Source organism: Pocillopora verrucosa, chromosome 1 (assembly GCF_036669915.1).
Source record: "Pocillopora verrucosa isolate sample1 chromosome 1, ASM3666991v2, whole genome shotgun sequence".
Taxonomy (NCBI): Eukaryota; Metazoa; Cnidaria; class Anthozoa; order Scleractinia; family Pocilloporidae; genus Pocillopora; species Pocillopora verrucosa.
In genome coordinates this window covers 207,790-225,164 of record NC_089312.1, presented here as the reverse complement: position 1 = coordinate 225,164, position 17,375 = coordinate 207,790, and the positions used below count along the sequence as shown (strand labels likewise).

At 35.9% G+C, this 17,375-nt stretch overlaps 4 protein-coding genes across 4 annotated transcripts; 1 reads left to right on the top strand and 3 right to left on the bottom strand.

Moving 5' to 3' along the window:
* Positions 1-14: 14 nt before the first annotated feature.
* On the bottom strand, positions 15-5,671 carry LOC131785510 (synaptobrevin homolog YKT6-like). The gene is made up of 8 exons (XM_059102417.2): positions 5,484-5,671; positions 4,581-4,663; positions 3,668-3,768; positions 2,978-3,036; positions 2,622-2,667; positions 2,001-2,066; positions 883-984; positions 15-527 (listed from the first exon to the last, which is right to left on the bottom strand). Exons 1-8 carry the CDS (start codon positions 5,582-5,584, stop codon positions 492-494), a joined length of 594 nt encoding a protein of 197 aa, XP_058958400.2. The 5' UTR covers positions 5,585-5,671; the 3' UTR covers positions 15-491.
* Positions 5,672-7,436: 1,765 nt separating this feature from the next.
* On the bottom strand, positions 7,437-9,959 carry LOC131785531 (uncharacterized). Its single transcript, XM_059102440.2, has 5 exons — positions 9,678-9,959; positions 9,132-9,218; positions 8,550-8,723; positions 8,112-8,201; positions 7,437-7,804 (listed from the first exon to the last, which is right to left on the bottom strand). Exons 1-5 carry the CDS (start codon positions 9,837-9,839, stop codon positions 7,619-7,621), a joined length of 699 nt encoding a protein of 232 aa, XP_058958423.2. The 5' UTR covers positions 9,840-9,959; the 3' UTR covers positions 7,437-7,618.
* Positions 9,960-11,325: 1,366 nt separating this feature from the next.
* On the bottom strand, positions 11,326-15,547 carry LOC131785429 (carbohydrate sulfotransferase 3-like). Its single transcript, XM_066171035.1, has 3 exons — positions 15,484-15,547; positions 13,155-13,271; positions 11,326-12,736 (listed from the first exon to the last, which is right to left on the bottom strand). The coding sequence occupies exon 3, from the start codon at positions 12,592-12,594 to the stop codon at positions 11,377-11,379; it is 1,218 nt and encodes a 405-aa protein (XP_066027132.1). The 5' UTR covers positions 12,595-12,736; positions 13,155-13,271; positions 15,484-15,547; the 3' UTR covers positions 11,326-11,376.
* Positions 14,112-16,941, top strand: LOC131785528 (carbohydrate sulfotransferase 3-like). Its single transcript, XM_059102437.2, has 2 exons — positions 14,112-14,225; positions 15,627-16,941. Exon 2 carries the CDS (start codon positions 15,685-15,687, stop codon positions 16,939-16,941), a length of 1,257 nt encoding a protein of 418 aa, XP_058958420.2. The 5' UTR covers positions 14,112-14,225; positions 15,627-15,684.
* The last annotated feature ends 434 nt before the right edge of the window (positions 16,942-17,375 follow it).

Genomic DNA, 17,375 nt, shown 5'->3' with positions numbered 1-17,375 from the left:
CAAAGCTATGCAACTGAACAAACTTAGATTGCATTTTTTTTTTTTTTTGCCTCTGAGTACAGAGTGAGGTACGATCAACTAACTTGGACATGGTTGTGCTCATACTTTAGTTGTACATAACAACTTGAACTTTATTTATCCTTCCATTATCCCATTATTACTTTTGGAAACACTGAGATTTACAAAATAAGTTGTGGTATTGCATATAGCACGGCTGAAATATACACATTTCTTTCAAGTCTGTATTGTTTTTCTTTAAATGATAATTGCCTTACTGTTTGTCAAGAGGGTGGAGGTGAGGGGGAAGGAGGAGTGAGGTAATCACATGGTCAATGCTTTGCTGAGTTTCTGATGACCTAAACTCTAGTGAAGGTTTTCAATTAATAGCTACACATTTCTCCCTTGAAACAATTTCTGTTCAGTCCCAGAAGTCCTAGAACACTATCTATGTACAAAAATAATAATCCTCTGTGACAATTCCTTGTTGTTATTCATTGTATACTGCAACATGAATTTGTCTTCTTTGCCTGTTTGAACAGAGATAAAAAAAATTCCCTACGTTGGATAGAAGTGGTATGTTGGTAAGACTGTTTAACATATAATATAAAGGGATATTCTGGGACTTTTTGGTTTGTACTTAAGCAATAACTTAATAGACGGAAACTTATTATCCTAATCCTATTACCAACATAAACAAACTTTTGTCTGTGGTCTCTCCAGGATACTGCTACAAAGCTTAGTTGTTTGCAACTAATTACCCTCAAATTGTTTTGAAGAATAGTTTCTAGTCCAATCATGTGGGACAGCAATGAAGTAACTTAAATTGTGGCTGTTGTTTAAAACTGTTTGGTAAGGCACTAGTAGTTTTGTGAAATGACTCACTGTTTTGTAGAAGGCTTTTGACTGCATGGTTAGTCCTTCAGATTTTTCTACAAGATCATCAAGTTTCTCTCCTCTCTCTAGCACAGCTTCAATTGTGTTGTGCTGTAAATAAATGGATGGCAAATATTAAGGGGATAGTGATGAAATTTCATGAGTTGATTTAGGCAAAATTTACCTACACCTCAACAAGGAAGGGCAATTAAAGTCCAACAGATGTTATAGTTGATTTGAAAATGTTGCAGAATCTAATGTAATAATTCTAAAGAGTGTCTCATAGTGTATGGCTTTAACTCTATAATAACATTTGATTATGTAGTCTTATCATTCAGGCTCTGGTTGTTCCAGAATGGATATTGCTATCCATTAGATAGTGCAGTACCCTTGGTAACACTTATCATCTGGATAGCATTATCCACCCTTTAAACTACTGGGCCAAGGTGAGTAGTCATTTAGCATAAACAACTTATTCTTGACAAATACAGAATGACTGCACCCTTTTGAATGAACTTTGAATGATAGGATCTGACCAACCTTACATTAAATAAACCAATTTTAATAAATCTTAAAGACAATAATATTGTGACAAAACTGACCAATCTGTTTTGATGAAATAAACTTGAAACGATTGACTAATAAATCCTTTGTTGAATTCGACTCACTCACTGATACTAACAATAGTCCTTGTTAAGACAACTCACAACTGGATGAACTATACTTTTACACAATTGAAGGAAAAATGTAACAACAGAGGGCTGAGAACAGCTTAAAAGAAGCCATGATCTAGTCATAAGGCAGCAGGCAGATAAGGATCACTTGAAATCTGCACTAGTTGTCTGTTGATAGTAACAATCTTACAACCACATATACTGTATTGAAAATTTTCTTTGACCTACTAAGTTTTTAAACCACAATTCTAGTCCTTACATAAAAGCAAAACATTCCAAATTTCCATGTATTTGTAAGTCACTCCCTCATTTTCTACCCAGAGGTTGTATCACTATGCTTCATAAGTAAACCCTCGCTATCTCCTTACTACCAATACTAAAATGGCCCCAAAGCTGGAGCAGTCCTTTCAGCAAATTGCCAGTAGTGAAAACAAATTTTTGTGGAGCACTTACTAAAACTATCTTTGTTTCATCCAGTTCTGCCTGTACTTTAGTCATAGCATCAGCTTCTCTTGGATTCTGTAGCAATAATTAAAAAAGATTATGTCTAATACCACTCCATCATATTTCAAGTAAGCAAATCAGGCTAGAGAATTTGGTGTTACATCAAGATAACCCCTGCTAGCTGATTACCATGTCTGTTCTCATTACTTGTTAGCAGGATAAAATATTGGAATCAGAATGAAAAGTTACAGATTAATTACTTCTGGAAATTAAAAAGTTTTTAATGCATAAATCAAGTGAATCAACATATCTACAAACAAGTTTATATACTTTCCTTTTTCTTTGGTTTGTTTGCAATCAACAATTAATAAATATCATACTTAAGATGAACTTGTGAAGAAAGCCAAAACTCTTCAAGAATTTAGATTATTTAGTTCCCGAGTTTTTTTTTTGTTTTGTTTTTTTTCTTGTTTTCAATCCCCAAAGCCATAGTGTAGAAACTTCTTCTGAAGGAAAGGATTCCTTTCTTGACATTGGGAATGATTTCCAGCAAAGAGAGTAAACTGACAAAAGACTCACACCTTACAATATGATCTACATGTAACCATTATAAAATCAAGACCTGTGTACCTGATAATCTTGCAGATATTTCTCACATTCTGGCCAGACTATTGTACTAGAAATTGACAAGAGTTAAACACATCAGAAACATCATACAGGATTAAACTTTCCTTTGGGTCTAATTGTGTTCAGCCCCTTGTAAGAAAAACTAAATATTATTAATTATGTTGAACTATGACAAACATTAACTGACTTCAATTTCACAAGGAAGTATTATGGAACCATCCTTCCACACCATATCACTGATCAAAGCCATAAGCATTACAAGAAGATTTATTGTTAAAATACAGCACTGAATGTTTCATTCAATGCAGCATACACTCACTACAATGCCTGAAAATCAAACATATTTAACAAGAACTTACTTTGGTTCAGCTGTTTTCCAAACTGATGGGGATATTTTCTGAGAAAAGTCTTCTAAAACCTTTTAAATTTTGCATTAGAAAATGGAATAAAATGTTAAAACATACAACATTATTATCAGTTGTACATGTAACTAAACACATTACATTGCAGACTACAAACTAAGAATTAAGAACAAATCTGGAGTCTGATGAAAGTGACCAGAAGGTCATTAGCTCTAAGGACTTCTACTATGGCTGCACATTTAAAAAAGAACAACTTTTATTTATATGTTAACATCTTAAGAGGAACAATTTTTTAAGTCCTTAGAGAGTCCCCTGGATGAAGGTTCCACTGTATTAATAAAAGAGCAAATTTCCAGTGGACTTCCAGTAACTTAACACTTCTAGGGTAAATTACTAAGAGTTGATAACGAAAAAAACAGGAATGCAAAAAACCTCCTCCATTGTGCTTCCTTTCAAACAGAGTGCATTTTTAAAATCATTTATATATTTTTTTAAATCATAGAATAGGGAAGCTGAGTAAAAAGAGAATGTCTGAAAGAGTTAACCTATAGAGAGAAAGAGTGCTGAAAATGTTCAGAGGTTATCACTAAGCCAAGCTTTGTGCTGGCTACACATATATACACTCTATCAATGTAATACAAACATAACTCCAAACATATCTCTCCCTACTGAAAATGGAACGCTTACTTTATTTAACAAGGTAAAAACAACTCTTTGTGGATATTCATTGTCAGAAATAATAACTCCTCCAAGAGAATCTGATCTCACAAAGACGTGACAAATGTACTCTGCAAAAACAAAAGGTACATAAACAAAAAATATCCATAAAAGGCCTGTGATGGACAACCTGTGTAGGGGCAGTAAAAAGTTTGAAATGTTTTAGTCTAGAGTCCCTTTGATACAGGATATATAAGGGTTATATTATTATTATTATTATTATTATTATTATTATTAATCTAAATAAAAGAATGTATCATTAATTTCATTGTATTAAGGATCCAAAATTTAAGTCAGAGGGAAAACAATCTTCTTTTTTATCATTAATTTCATTGTATTAAGAATCCAAAATGTATGTCGGAGGGAAAACAATGCTCATTTAATTGTTAATAAAAATCATTACAAACCTAGGACTGTGCCAACAAATTTGCTAGCCTTTCAAGAAATTTGTATCAAAGATATACTGAGCTATTAGCCTAGATGAAAAAGGTGTGAGTCAAGACCCATGACAGAAACTGATGTGATCTATGTGTTTTTCTGCCCTCCTCCACACAGCTATGCTACATAAAATGTATTAGACAAAGCTTAGTGGTTCACATGGTCAGGAGATTTACTGTTCTGTGCTCAAAATAATCATTATTAAACAAATTATATTATAAAATATGTGGTTATTGTTCATTGTGGTGTAAGATAGGAGATGAACTTTACTCATTTGTCTCACAATGGAGTCACTTTGGATATTGATCAACATCCAAAGTGACTCCATCACAAGACAAACAAATAAAGTTCATCTCCTATTAAACAAATTCTTCATCACCCAAACCCCAAATGCTTATGATTTAACAAAGGCTAGGATTATCCTCTCTGATTAATCTTAACCTACCATTTTCTTTCACCGAGGCTCTCTCGTTAATTCTTGTTCTTTCCACAAGTATTTGGCCAGTAAACTGCATAAATTCTTTCACACTGAAAAATCAAGTGCATAGTGTGTGTACTTTGAATTCACCTTAATTTTCCAGCACAACCTTTACTGAGCTGACACTCAAGGGACTCTTGAAAAAAACTGAGTATAATTATCCAGCATAATACTTTAAATCTAAAAAATTGTAAGATATACTAGTCCATCTTAGGTATATTTGGTAAAGGAGGTGTAGGCAAATTTGAACTGTGACATATTAACTTTAAGGGTAACAGAAAGTTTAGTATTGATTCAAGAATCAGTCAATGTTCCTTTCTCCCAAGAGGGGAGAGGAGGCTCCATGTACCAAGAGTAGGACAGTCACAATACCAGTGTACTATTTAAAAAAAATTAAGTCATTCTGCCTAAAAATGATTACAATGTGTTTAACTACAGTTATTAGTCTCAAGAAATCGCTCATTTTTTGATCATGATGCTAAAAAATACAAATCGTCAGACCAAGGAACTCTATACTTCCCAGATTTGTTAATTGAAAAGAGATCAGTTCACACGTTTCAAAAATGATTTCCTGGTCACTGATCCATATAAAATTTCATGTAAACCACTACAAGCATGTTTTCACGGTTCTACCTTGCCTGATCAAAGCAAATTAGCTACTTGTACTGAGTCAGGCTCGTCTGATTTAAAAATAGTTTGATAGATTACGAAAAAAATAAAACAATTAACTACGAAAGAATAATGATTAAACAGAAAGACGCAAGGAGAAAAGTCTAGGTTTTATTGGTGTAACTTCTGATGCACACATATGAAATTGGAAATTCTTTCGAATACAGCCTTCAGAGGATAACTTATGAAAATAAAACCTACCTTGAACGCTGAAAATATCCAAAGGATTGAAGATCGTATGCTGAAACTAATGTTTTTGACTTAATATCTTTACGAACAACACTTAATGCGTATAATTTCATCCTGGAATCCTCCTCTAGTGACAGGCAAACTCAGTCTATTGCTAATTTCTCCGATTTTTCTCGTTCACGAAGGAACTATTGTGTAACCTCGCCGTTTGAGAGAGGTTTGGAAGTGACGTCACCACTCTAGACAATTACTCGCCTGCTCGGTTCCCCTTTTCACAACAGCTTCACAGATTGTAAGGAAGCTATTTCCTCTACAGTGACACGTTTTCAAACACATGGAAACGAATGAGTCACAAATGTTCTCAGTCTTATGGGAAAATCCAGGGCCACTAATTCATCACTTGAATTACTGTTGTGTGTTACCCTCTTTAAATAAAGTTGTTATTACTGTTATTATTATAATTATTATTACAATTATTATTATTATACGGTGGATCATGCCATGGTGTGCAGACGAGGAGGATTCATCATCCAGAGGCATAACAAGCTGTGTGATCTTGAGGCCGATTTGCTAAACACTGTTTGCCACGATGCGCAAGTGGAACCCGTTCTCCAGGAGATAACGGGAGAAGTGCTGACGAGGGGTACGAACCCAGCACCGGATGCCTGATTGGATGTTCGCGCTCGTGGGTTTTGGGATGGGCAATGCTCTGCCTTTTTCGACGTAAGGGTTTTTCACCCAAACGCAGAGTCTTACAAAGATCTCACCATTCAGCAGATTTATCGCAAACATGAAGATGAGAAGAAGAGGCTATACGCGAACAGGGTTTTGGAAGTTGAACGAGGGACTTTTACACCTTTACTCTTCACTCACTTGTTGTTTTTATTATTATTATTATTACTATTATTATTATTATTATCATTACATTGGTAGAGTATCTAAGGTCAAGATTAAATTTGTCTGGAACTTGTAATAGGCAGGTCGGTATGACGAGTGACAAGTGTCCAATCAGTTTGAATGAAGACGACCACGAAGCTTGAGGGTCTTTTTTACTGACACCGACTTCAGATCTCAACAAGTAACAGTCCCATTTTCTTAGATATATGAAAATTCACATATTTGCACTGCGGTGGAAAGATGAAATTAGAAGATCCTCGCAGCTTAGAACACTACTGAAACTAGTAGTTGTAAGTAGGACCTGATACCTGCACCGGTATCGCAGAGGTCATGGGTTCACATCCCGTACGGGCCTGAAATTTTTTTCAGGTCCTACTTACAACTACTAGTTTCAGTAGTGTTCTTAGCTGCGAGGATCTTCTAATTTCATCAGTCCCATTTTCATTTGACAACAAGCGGTCTTTTTGAGATAAATAAAATTCATTTTTCTTTAACAAACTTTTCGTTTTTAAAAATTTGGTATCTGTCTGTATCGTATATAGAAATAGTTTCTATTTTAAACTTCAATACCTCGATGTTTTGGTAATGTTTTGATTGACGTATTTTTAGTGATTATAAAATAGTTCGGATAACACCGCACATTCCTTGGTTTTGACGAAGGTTATGATTGCGTGACCATGAAGGCCAGAGTTCTTCAAGGGTGACAAACTAATCACGTACCTAGACAAGGCTCTTGAAGCTTACACTGTTTCAATTTCTTATGGAAAGCCTCAAAGAAATTCCATTCGCACTTCTTACAGTCGTATGACCGTTGACATCTTAGCTTCCACTCTACATAAAAGAATGGGCACTGTCAGCTTGCTTCAGTTACATTGCCCTTGCGATAAATATGGTCGGGCCAAAAGACTGACAACAGTCATTCGCGTGTAGTAAAGTAGATCAGCTTGAGAAGTTTACTACAAGTTCATAAAAATTATTGCAACTAAATGGCCGAGAAAACAGAGACAAGTTCCTGGTAACACTTACAGGACATGAGTGTAAATTAAAATAATTTTTTTTATTGCTTATCCAATGATTCAAATTTTATGTAACATCATATTAGTGATACAAATTCAAAAATGCAGGACTTAATTATATATTACAATGTCTCTTAAAATAACAATAACAATATATTGAGATCTACGCGCTCTCTCTGTACATAAATCATAATTCAACATTAAGTCTCTTTTTTTGTCTCTCCTGACAGGCTATCAACTGTGTCTGGTCACATGACCAAAATCTCCTTTAAAAAGGAACAACAGATCACCCAGATCCCTTACAGTGATGTAATTTCTGACGTCACGAACAGTTCTTGGGTTGATTTTACAACTATCTGTTTCTTCTGCGTTTGTCAGAGGGTGTTCCACGTTTTCTTCGTCGTTTGCACAGACAAATTCCTACAATGAGCGACAGGAAACTTTCAGGTTAAGTGGTTTTAAATGCGTTGCACATTGAATGTTTGGTGAGCTCCCTTAGGTGTGTGTAGAATAAAGAGATTAGAACATCTTAATATAATAAAATATATGTTAGGTGACTGGAACTTTGGCTGAACGCATTCATAACTTAATAACTTCCTAAACACCGAACTTCTTAAATTTAAACTTATCAAAGAATATTTATGCTGCCTTACGCTGGAGTAGTATTGTGTTCACCCTAGCATTGCAAGGAAATATATTATATTTCTATCACAGAGCAAAAACTTACCCTCAAAGAATCTTTGATTTGTTCATTCAGTCTCTCCTGTAAGTCTTCAGACGGTGGCGGTTTTGGAGGTGAAATGCCATTACTCCGAAGCTTTTAGAAAAAAAAATTGGAAAAAGTATGGATATAGGTAAGACAAGATTAATCAAATGAGAAGAGGAGTAAATCACACTGATTGCTTAAGGGGGTAAGTTTCTAAAGAAGCGTCGGTGGGAGAGTATAACAGGGTAATTGAGTATTATCAGCTGAGTTGATAATTTAAATTGGCCATCGTAGAGCGAATGACGAAGGGCTGACGCTCGAAACTCTTTATGGTGGCCAATTTATGTTAGCAACTCAGTTGATAATATTACATCACACTGATTAGTAATCTATCAAAACAGAATGAAGCAAATAAGGGCACAACATTTGCTGGAAAAATAATAAAGGAAATTTTCTTACCACTCTAATCATGACTGGTGTGATGGCATTAAGCCAATGTTCCAAGTCATCGCTCAGTTGCTGCACATTTTCATCCAGCACACTACCAGTCACCAGTTTAATGGCTGCCTTAAACATCTGGAACAAGTTAAGGTCTTCCTCCATTTTTTGCACATCAGTCTTGTCTAATTGTGCCTGTAGAAAAGATAAATAGTTTGAAATGACTCATTAATTACAAGCGCAGATGATTTGTTTATAGAGGGGTTCAAGTTTAACAGGCGTGGGTGAAAATCGACAGCCGCTCTCTTTTGTTTTGGATACTTAATCTGACGGGCCATCTCTATAGGAGTAAAACTGTTAATTATATTCCTTACAACAAGTTTTAAGTTTTTTCTACCAAGTCTTTCGTTTATACATCTTTCAAACTTTCCCTTCAACAAGCGAAACCGAAACCGATATAGGGAAATGAATGACGCATGCTAGTTAGGTCACGTAAGGGAATCTCCCGTCCGAAATCAGTTCCGTCACGTTTGACGGTTGGAGCGTCATGTATGGCGAAAAACACGACGTAAAAAACTTTAATCAAATGATACCTGCACCTACCCTTTCGAATAAGACTTGGGCAAGTTCATCCAATTGAATCATTTCAACCTTACCAGAGTCAAGTCTATGTTGCTCTAGTGTTTGCTCCTGAAAGAAAACAAAATGTTGAACCAATTTATTATTGATTGTAATTAAAACATTAACTGTCCGATAAAAGGTGAACTCCACAGTGAACTGAACATCACATGTGTCAGTTTCTTAAAAATAAACCAACTGAAAGTTGACTATTTTTAGAGAAGATAATTTGGTCAGTTTTATCAATGTATCTTGGCATTCGTAAAGGGTTTCTAAAGCTAATATAGAATGCTTCCAACGTCAGCCGTTCGTAAGAGCCAATTTTGAAAGGATCATGTTTATCAAATTGCATGTGAAATTTTCTCAAGGCATACAAAAACTAATCCCATCGAAAAAACCACAAACTCATTCTGCCCTACTGCTATGACAAAATACAACTTTAAATATTATAATTCAAAACATGAACCGTACTCACAGTCTAATGCAAATGTAATAAGCTGAATTTCACGACAATTCAATGTTATCTCTTACCAGAGCCTCTTGGCATTTCTGCTGAAATTCATCCAGTTTTTCCATCGCAAGTCGCAATTTCTTAATTTCGTCTTCAGATAAAACGAGTTTCTTCTCCTCATCCATGGAAGTTGAAAGAACTTCCGAACATTCAAAGGTCAATTCTTCCTTAATGTAGTTCATGTTGCGTTGTAAGATTCAGTTTGCAAAAGCTTAACGTGCCTCAACTATATATAAAACAATTTGATAAGAAAGGGAAAAAACCCGTTGAAATCACGTGAGTACTTCACATTTCATTATATCTTTCCCCGAAATAACTAATGAAAAGACAACTCGAGTTCTGTAACGGAAATTTCATTTTCGACGAGTGCTTCACTGTTCCTTTTAAAAAAGTAATGACGACTCAGTTGAAATTCCTTCGGTTTCCGGACATCTCGCGGACGTATTTGAATTAAATATAAGTCGAGATCAGACATTGCGTTTCTAACTAAAGCAGTAATGGATATTACATTTCAAGTTCCTTTCGGTTTCAATACGAGTCCAAGGTAATGCTTCATTTAATTGTCGATCAAATGAATAGTTTACTAACTATAAAAACAATAAAGTCCAAGATAATGCTTCATTTAATTGTCGATCAAATGATTTAGTCTACTAGCAAAAAAAAAACGAAGTCCAGGATAATGCTTCATTTAATTATCGATCAAATAATGAATTAGTTTACTAACTATAAAAACAATAACGCTGGGAATTTTCCCGGAATGACCGAGGCCTTAAGTAATCTCCTTACTGAGGTTTATCAAGACACTTGATATGTTTGAATCTTTGAAATACATGTAATTCTAGGAATACAAAGTCACGTTTGAAAATATCTTTTACTTCCTTTTGCCAGAAACCATCGGTTGTTGTCTGATCTGTCCACAATTCCGTATCAAAGTCGTTAAAGACGTGTTCACGTCATCTCCAGACCATTAGAGTTATTTTTAAAACGAAAAATACGAATCAGTCAAGGTTACTGTTGAGTTATTCTTCGCTATGCAGGGGTGGGGTGGGGGGTTGTGAGTTGTGATTCGTTTTCCAACTCTCTTCACATCCTTAAAAATGTCACAATTCACGACTTGAGTGATAAAAAATTCTCTCGCCATATCAAGAGAATCCATAACGACTAACAGACATTGCTTTTCTGACTAAAGCATTTAGTCGATAACGACTAACTATCGATCAACATCACTAATATCAATATGTCTCTTCATTTTTACATTATTTTTGTAAACAAATGGACGGTTCACAATAAAAGATATGGAAGCGTTACATCAACTCACACCAGCACACGCCCTCCCAATAAATGTCACTCTACATCAATAATTTAACTTTCTGCAACACTCATACTGCTACAGATGTTTTGACTTACAATTCTTACAGGGAGTTTCAGGTTCAACTGAAACCGGCGCTCTAGTTATGATTTCTAAGAATTTTCTTTTTTTAACCAAAGCCGGCAGATGTCGCTCATGTGATAGAGATCATAGACAGGAACTTGCTTTAAAACCACATATGAAAAAAACAAACTGTAACATCTGTGTCACAGATTAAAAATAATCTATTTTCAGTTCTTACTTTGCAATCCAGCTGAACGGAAAGTGATTTGGAAATATTGCTCGCCAATAAAATTGCGTTGAAAAGTCACACGACAACATTGTTTGGTTGAAAATAACTTGTAATAATTTTATCTGTCACGATCAGCTTTACACCATTTTTTGTAACCCATAATATTCATTAAGCCACCACAAACGTCCTCAACACCTTTGATGAGCTCTTCAGGAGCTTCTCTCTTCCATTTGCTAATAGCAGTTGAAGCATTCTTGAACAGTGAATACGGGTTCTTTTCACTCTTCCTTCTCCTGTGATCATTTATCCATTTATCCACGCTCACTGACCAATCAAGTCCCACGAATTTGTATATTTCTCGTGCAACATTTGAGGTATCGATTGCAAGATCTTCGAAGCGTATTACTTTGAAGCGGTTTCTAAGCCAGGGCGTGGGAGACAACAAGCCAATCAGCACATTTTTTTTTACTGAATCACAAATCCTGTGGACATTTGAACGAAATTCCGCATTTGAGTGGCCCTGTATCCAATTCAACTTTACCCAAGAAAACACCACAGCTCTAGGATCGCGAACCAAGCTGATGAATTTCACATCGTATTTTTTCTGTTGGACGAAATGTTCCTGAAAGCTCTTTAGCGAGTTGTTTGGTAATCGTCCACTCAAAATCTTGATAACAGAATACTTATAAGAATTACAAACCTGACCAAGCAAAGAGTTTGTCAATGGTGCACACTTTCCAGAGGTTTTTTTACCGGGGCATAATTTATCACTAGTGAGGGCTTGGCTGTGACGACGGAAAGAACTGGTAGAAATGTCTGATAAAACTGCATTGGTGATATTACTAAAGTCACAACTCAAAATACTGTCGACTAAATGAAAACAAGTATCTTTGTATGAAATTGGCTCCTTTTCCATAAACACGTTCACATTCAAAACATTGCCGACATGAAATAGAGGTTCGAACCAGTACATGACTTGAGGATGACAGTTGAAAATTCCTCCAAGGAACGAAGACCCCCCCCTCCCTTGACTTAAAATAACAACATTTTTCCTCCTGGGACAAATTCCGAGTTCTCGATTTAATTCACTGTTTTCCTCGCTCCGTATTGGTTTGGAGTGAAACCTAAGTTCTTGAGGTGATTTTCGTTTGTGATCAGGCAGCGATTTTGTTTCAAAGTGATAATGCGGACGAAGTTTCTTCAGGCTTTTGCCACTTTCTTCAGAAATCAAATCCACGGTTGCCTCCCACACATTACTGTTAAACAGGATGTATAAAATCAGCAAACACATTGAAATAAAGATACAGCATCTGAAATAGAACCAGTGATTTCTCATGATGAAATCAACTCTTGAAGACTGAAGTTGTCTTGTTTCTCCCTATTACGGGTACGACAGGCCAGGAATCAAAGCGACCGGGTATAATAAATTGAGATCTTTCTGCTTGTATTACATTTCGTTCAGTTCGTTGTTTGTGAACCTAAACAAAGCAAGAGAAATTTTTTTTGATATAGACTTCGAATTCGTTTAAAAGAAACCACGTGAAGTCTCTAGGACGAGTATTCGCCGGCATTAGTGAGTGAAATATTGACATATGCATTAAAATGGTAAACGCACGCACGTTACAAATCTGACTGCGTGGTATCAGTCTAGAAACCAGTAAATACTCTTATTTTAACAACAAAAAAATTGAAATAGATTCAAATCTCCGGCTTCACTCCTTAGAGTTTAAGACCGCATATGATGGCGAGAATTTTCAATGACTGTCAGGCGTCAGTTAGTTGGTGTCAGTCCGAAAGATGATCCTTCATTGTCAATGCACAGATCATCGACAGTTTGTGGCAGTAAATGAAAACATTTTAGTAATCCTTCCACAGAAAACTTGATTGTTCACTGACCTTCAATCCCTGTATATCTTTGCAACAATGGATTTGGCAAAAGTGTGAGTCACGTTGATATGGTTTTTTTCAATGACTTCAATGAGTTGATGTTGTTTCCCAAAAGAGTAAAGTATACTGCGTATAAAATTGCACAATTTTATATAAATAACAAAAAAAGTAAAAGAAAGCTGTGAATCACGTTGCTAGAGAACGTTGTTTTAAACGACTGCAATGAGCTGTTAATGTTCCACAAAGCCAATCGCATAGTAAATAATCTAAACCAAAGTGTTACCATAACATTTTCACTCGTACTAATGCAAGTTTTTGAATAAAACTGCCCTATCTAATGTAAATGTAAAAGTATTTAGTGTCGTCACTGGTCAATGTGATCATCCGGTGACTGAATTAGACTGGATCTTTAAGTAAGTCCTTATGTACATGACCTGGGACTATTCAGTGGAAAGACAAAAATGGAAAAAGCTCTTAAGTACTGAGACAGAGATTGAAACGGCTAAAGAAGACTTCACAAAAAAAAGATGTTTTCTTATCTATGCACCAATGGCAACATATCTGAAGGTTTAATTCAGAGATGTTAACAACAGCTACAGAAAAACTGAACAGGTTTTACTTGTATCATTTGTACCCTTCTTCTAAGAAAGTAACTGGGTGTGCATAGAGTTGCTTATTTACTTTGCGCTTTTCAAAGGATGGCTGTTTATTAAAGCTTAAAAGCTGTTTGGATACCTAAAATTCTTCACTCACCGAATAAGAAAAACTTTCGAAAATTAACATGGAGCTATGTTACCGAACTAGTCACCAAAGCTACAAATCGTTTACTTCAGCCTGTGAACCTTGTGGTTTTGAGGCTTTGAAGCCTGCTGATTTCGGCGGCGGCTTCAAAGCTCATACAGAACTTTCAGCTGCGCAAACTAAGTTTGCATTTCCATATGAATTTGACAGATGCGTACTGAATAACAATTACAAGTTTGTCTTTCGTTATTCTAGATAACCGACACGAAATAACTTGCGAGCAACTCAGTTGGTTCTTGTTCTGTCTGTGAAAGACAATCTCCAGTGGTTATAACACAGGTAGGCAAGATATAAAGAGGCTCTTGGTTTTTGCGCTTAGCGCTGTCTAATCTATTATGCTATTTTTTTCCTTGAAAAATTCCAGATCAGCCGCCAAAGTTCTCGTTCGTCTAAAATATAATTCAACTTTATCAAGTCGCCTAAAGACCGAACATTATAATTTCTCCTTTTGATTCAAGAGATGAGGTCAATTGAACTTGAGGACTGAAAAACAATACAACTCATTGTGTTAAACATGGCTTGAATAAATCGCCATTCGTTGAGAAGCTCTCTTAGAAATGTAGTTATCTAAAAAATGTAAGGCAAAGAGCATGTTTGCTGAGCTCGATCCGTCCACTCATACACTCTAATGTATTCGTTGAACCTTTTTTTACAATCGCTGGTAGTGCCCGCGGGCGCCATTAAGCGAGTCCTGTGTTGTTATTGGCCTCCCGAGCGGGCAAGAAGGGTTCGACCCTGCGTAATTACTTGGAGCGGAAACACAAAGTTCGTAATGTGTGGACAATGTCAGCGATGGAGTTACAAAAAGCGACTGAAAAAAGTCAAAACAAAGAAAAACTTAAAAGACTGTTGTTTGGTTTCTCCAACGGGGAATAAATGGCGTTGTGTGACGAGATCACAGCAAAGGAGACAACAATATGGCACCGATGCAATTCATTTTTGCTTAGAATTATTTAGACAATAGAGACAATAGACCACAAAATACCTGTGTGAGTTTAGATAAATTAGGTTTCTTTTCTTTATCTTAGGGAGAAGCAATGCGATATTTTCGTTCTTTTGAAAGTTATGCTCTTTTTCTGTTGTCGGAGGTCATATCAACATGAAGTATTACCCTTATTGAGCAAAGCCACTGATCAAAGTTGAAGCCGATATATTGACGCATTAGTTAGAGTTATTCAGTGTACAATTAGTTTAAAAGCTTCAGCACACGAGGACATCCAACAATTTTGTTCTTAACTGCTCTTTGGTCTTTTCAATCATTCGCGTCTTTCAGAGTTAGCTTTGCTACGACGACATCATGTGTTACTACACATGACTTCGCCGGGTCAGTTATTGTTTTATGACCCTATCAAGTGTTTACGTTTTAAATCAATCGTAAGAAATGTATGCGACGAGGACTACTGACCACTTCAAATGCATCAGTTGACTATCACATATGTCATCTGTACCAGTATAATAAACGGTCGACTGCATAAAATATCAACTCATTCTAATAAAAATTAAATTGTAAAGTTGCGGTGGATTCTCCGGTACTTACCTTAAAATTGTCAGCTTGATTGGAAGCCAAACCTTATGTTTATTTACGTCCTACAATTGTTGAAGAAATGAAAAGAAGTAAACACCAATTGAAATAGTAATCAGTAGAGACTGCATGTTACAGTATCGTGTTTTTCTCCGCAGCTATCATCGCACTTGACAATATTACAAACCGAACACAAAGTTGACGCCTGAGTTCGCCATGAAGAATAACTTGGTGTTGGTGACACTAAGCGTCCTTGCGTCACTGTTTGTTTTTTACACCCTAGTTCTTCTGTCATCATGGAAGTTGATTCCGCGTTTAAATCCATATACGAATATCGGTCCGGCAAAAAGGCAAACGATTTTGCAGGGATTTGACAAAGAACCACCACAACAACCAAAAACAGAAACAAAAAAATTATTCACCAAGCTTGATATCAAGAAATCAACTAAATCATCTGTTGAAACTAAGACACTCCACAAGAGGACTCCACGATCTAATCTCATTATATTGAGCCCAGGCAGAGGAGGATCTTCATTCTTAGGAGGAGTATTTGATGCTAATCCTGATATCATGTATTGGTTTGAGCCGCTACACACTTTATCCCGCGGCATATATGAACTCCATTTGTACAAAGACAAAGAGAGAAAAATTCAGTACAGCAAAACTGCTATCAACCTAATCAATAGCTTTTTCAACTGCAGTTTCACTCAGATCCCTAAAGACATTATGTCTGCATTATCTAAGAGCATATTTCGGATGCGAAGTACGTCACTGAGCAGTAGGCATTTGTGTCCTACAAAAAACAAAACGAAAAAATGTCTACCTTACTCAGTGAAACTACTTGGCAATGTTTGTAACTCTTCCAGACATACTGTTCTCAAGATCTTGACGTCCCGTTTGCCGAAAAATACACTTGAAAGTTTCCAAGAAATTTTTCAGAAACAGAAATATAAAATCAAACTTACTCACTTAGTACGGGATCCCAGAGCTGTGATTTATTCTATGCTTAATTCAGTGCAATGGATAAATATATCGAGCTTGTTAAATCAAAGTTTCCATGACGCTATTAATGGAGTTTGTAACTCCATTGAAAAAAACATAAAACTCGGTTTGTTTTCTCCCCCGTCATGGCTAAAAAATCGCTTTCAAGTGGTACGTTACGAAGATTTTGTTGTTAATACAACAAAAATTGCTAAGGATCTCTATAAATTTGCAGGATTTGATTGGTCACTAAGTGTTGATAAATGGATTGAAAAACATCAGAAAAAACCGCACAAAAATAATGAAAGGGATCCTTATTCACTTTATAGAAACGCTTCACTTGTTATGAACAAATGGAAAAAAGCTCCACTGAGCTTAATTACAGCAGTAGAACAAGTCTGTGGTAATTTAATGGACATGCTTGGCTACGAAAGAATGATTAAATCAGAAGAAAAAAACTCTATTAATCGAAGCTCACTTGTAATAACCTGAATAAAAATAAAATGACATTTGGTTGTTTATCAAAATCGACTGGGCTGGTATTTTAAAGTGTGGTTCTCACTCTCCTGTGACGTACAAACAACAAACTGAAATGTGAAGGGAACCTTTACAATGATTCGGATTCTCAACGGTCTTAGACAGCAGAAAGGTTCACGATAAAGCTGTTGATTTCCTTCAGAATTTCAATCAACCGACGTATTTTTGTCCCTGAACCATTTGAAATAAGAAAATTAGTCTTAAGAAATGAAGAAACTCGGAGTCAGTGGTAAAACCTCAATATCATGTGAAATGAGGGCAGTAAAGATCATTCAGTTGGTAAGTTACAACCTCCTACGGCTTGACAGAGGGAAATTTCCGCTGTAAATACAGTAAATAATAAGACAAATAAGAACAGGACTTAATCGTGAAAAAATGACAGAAACTCC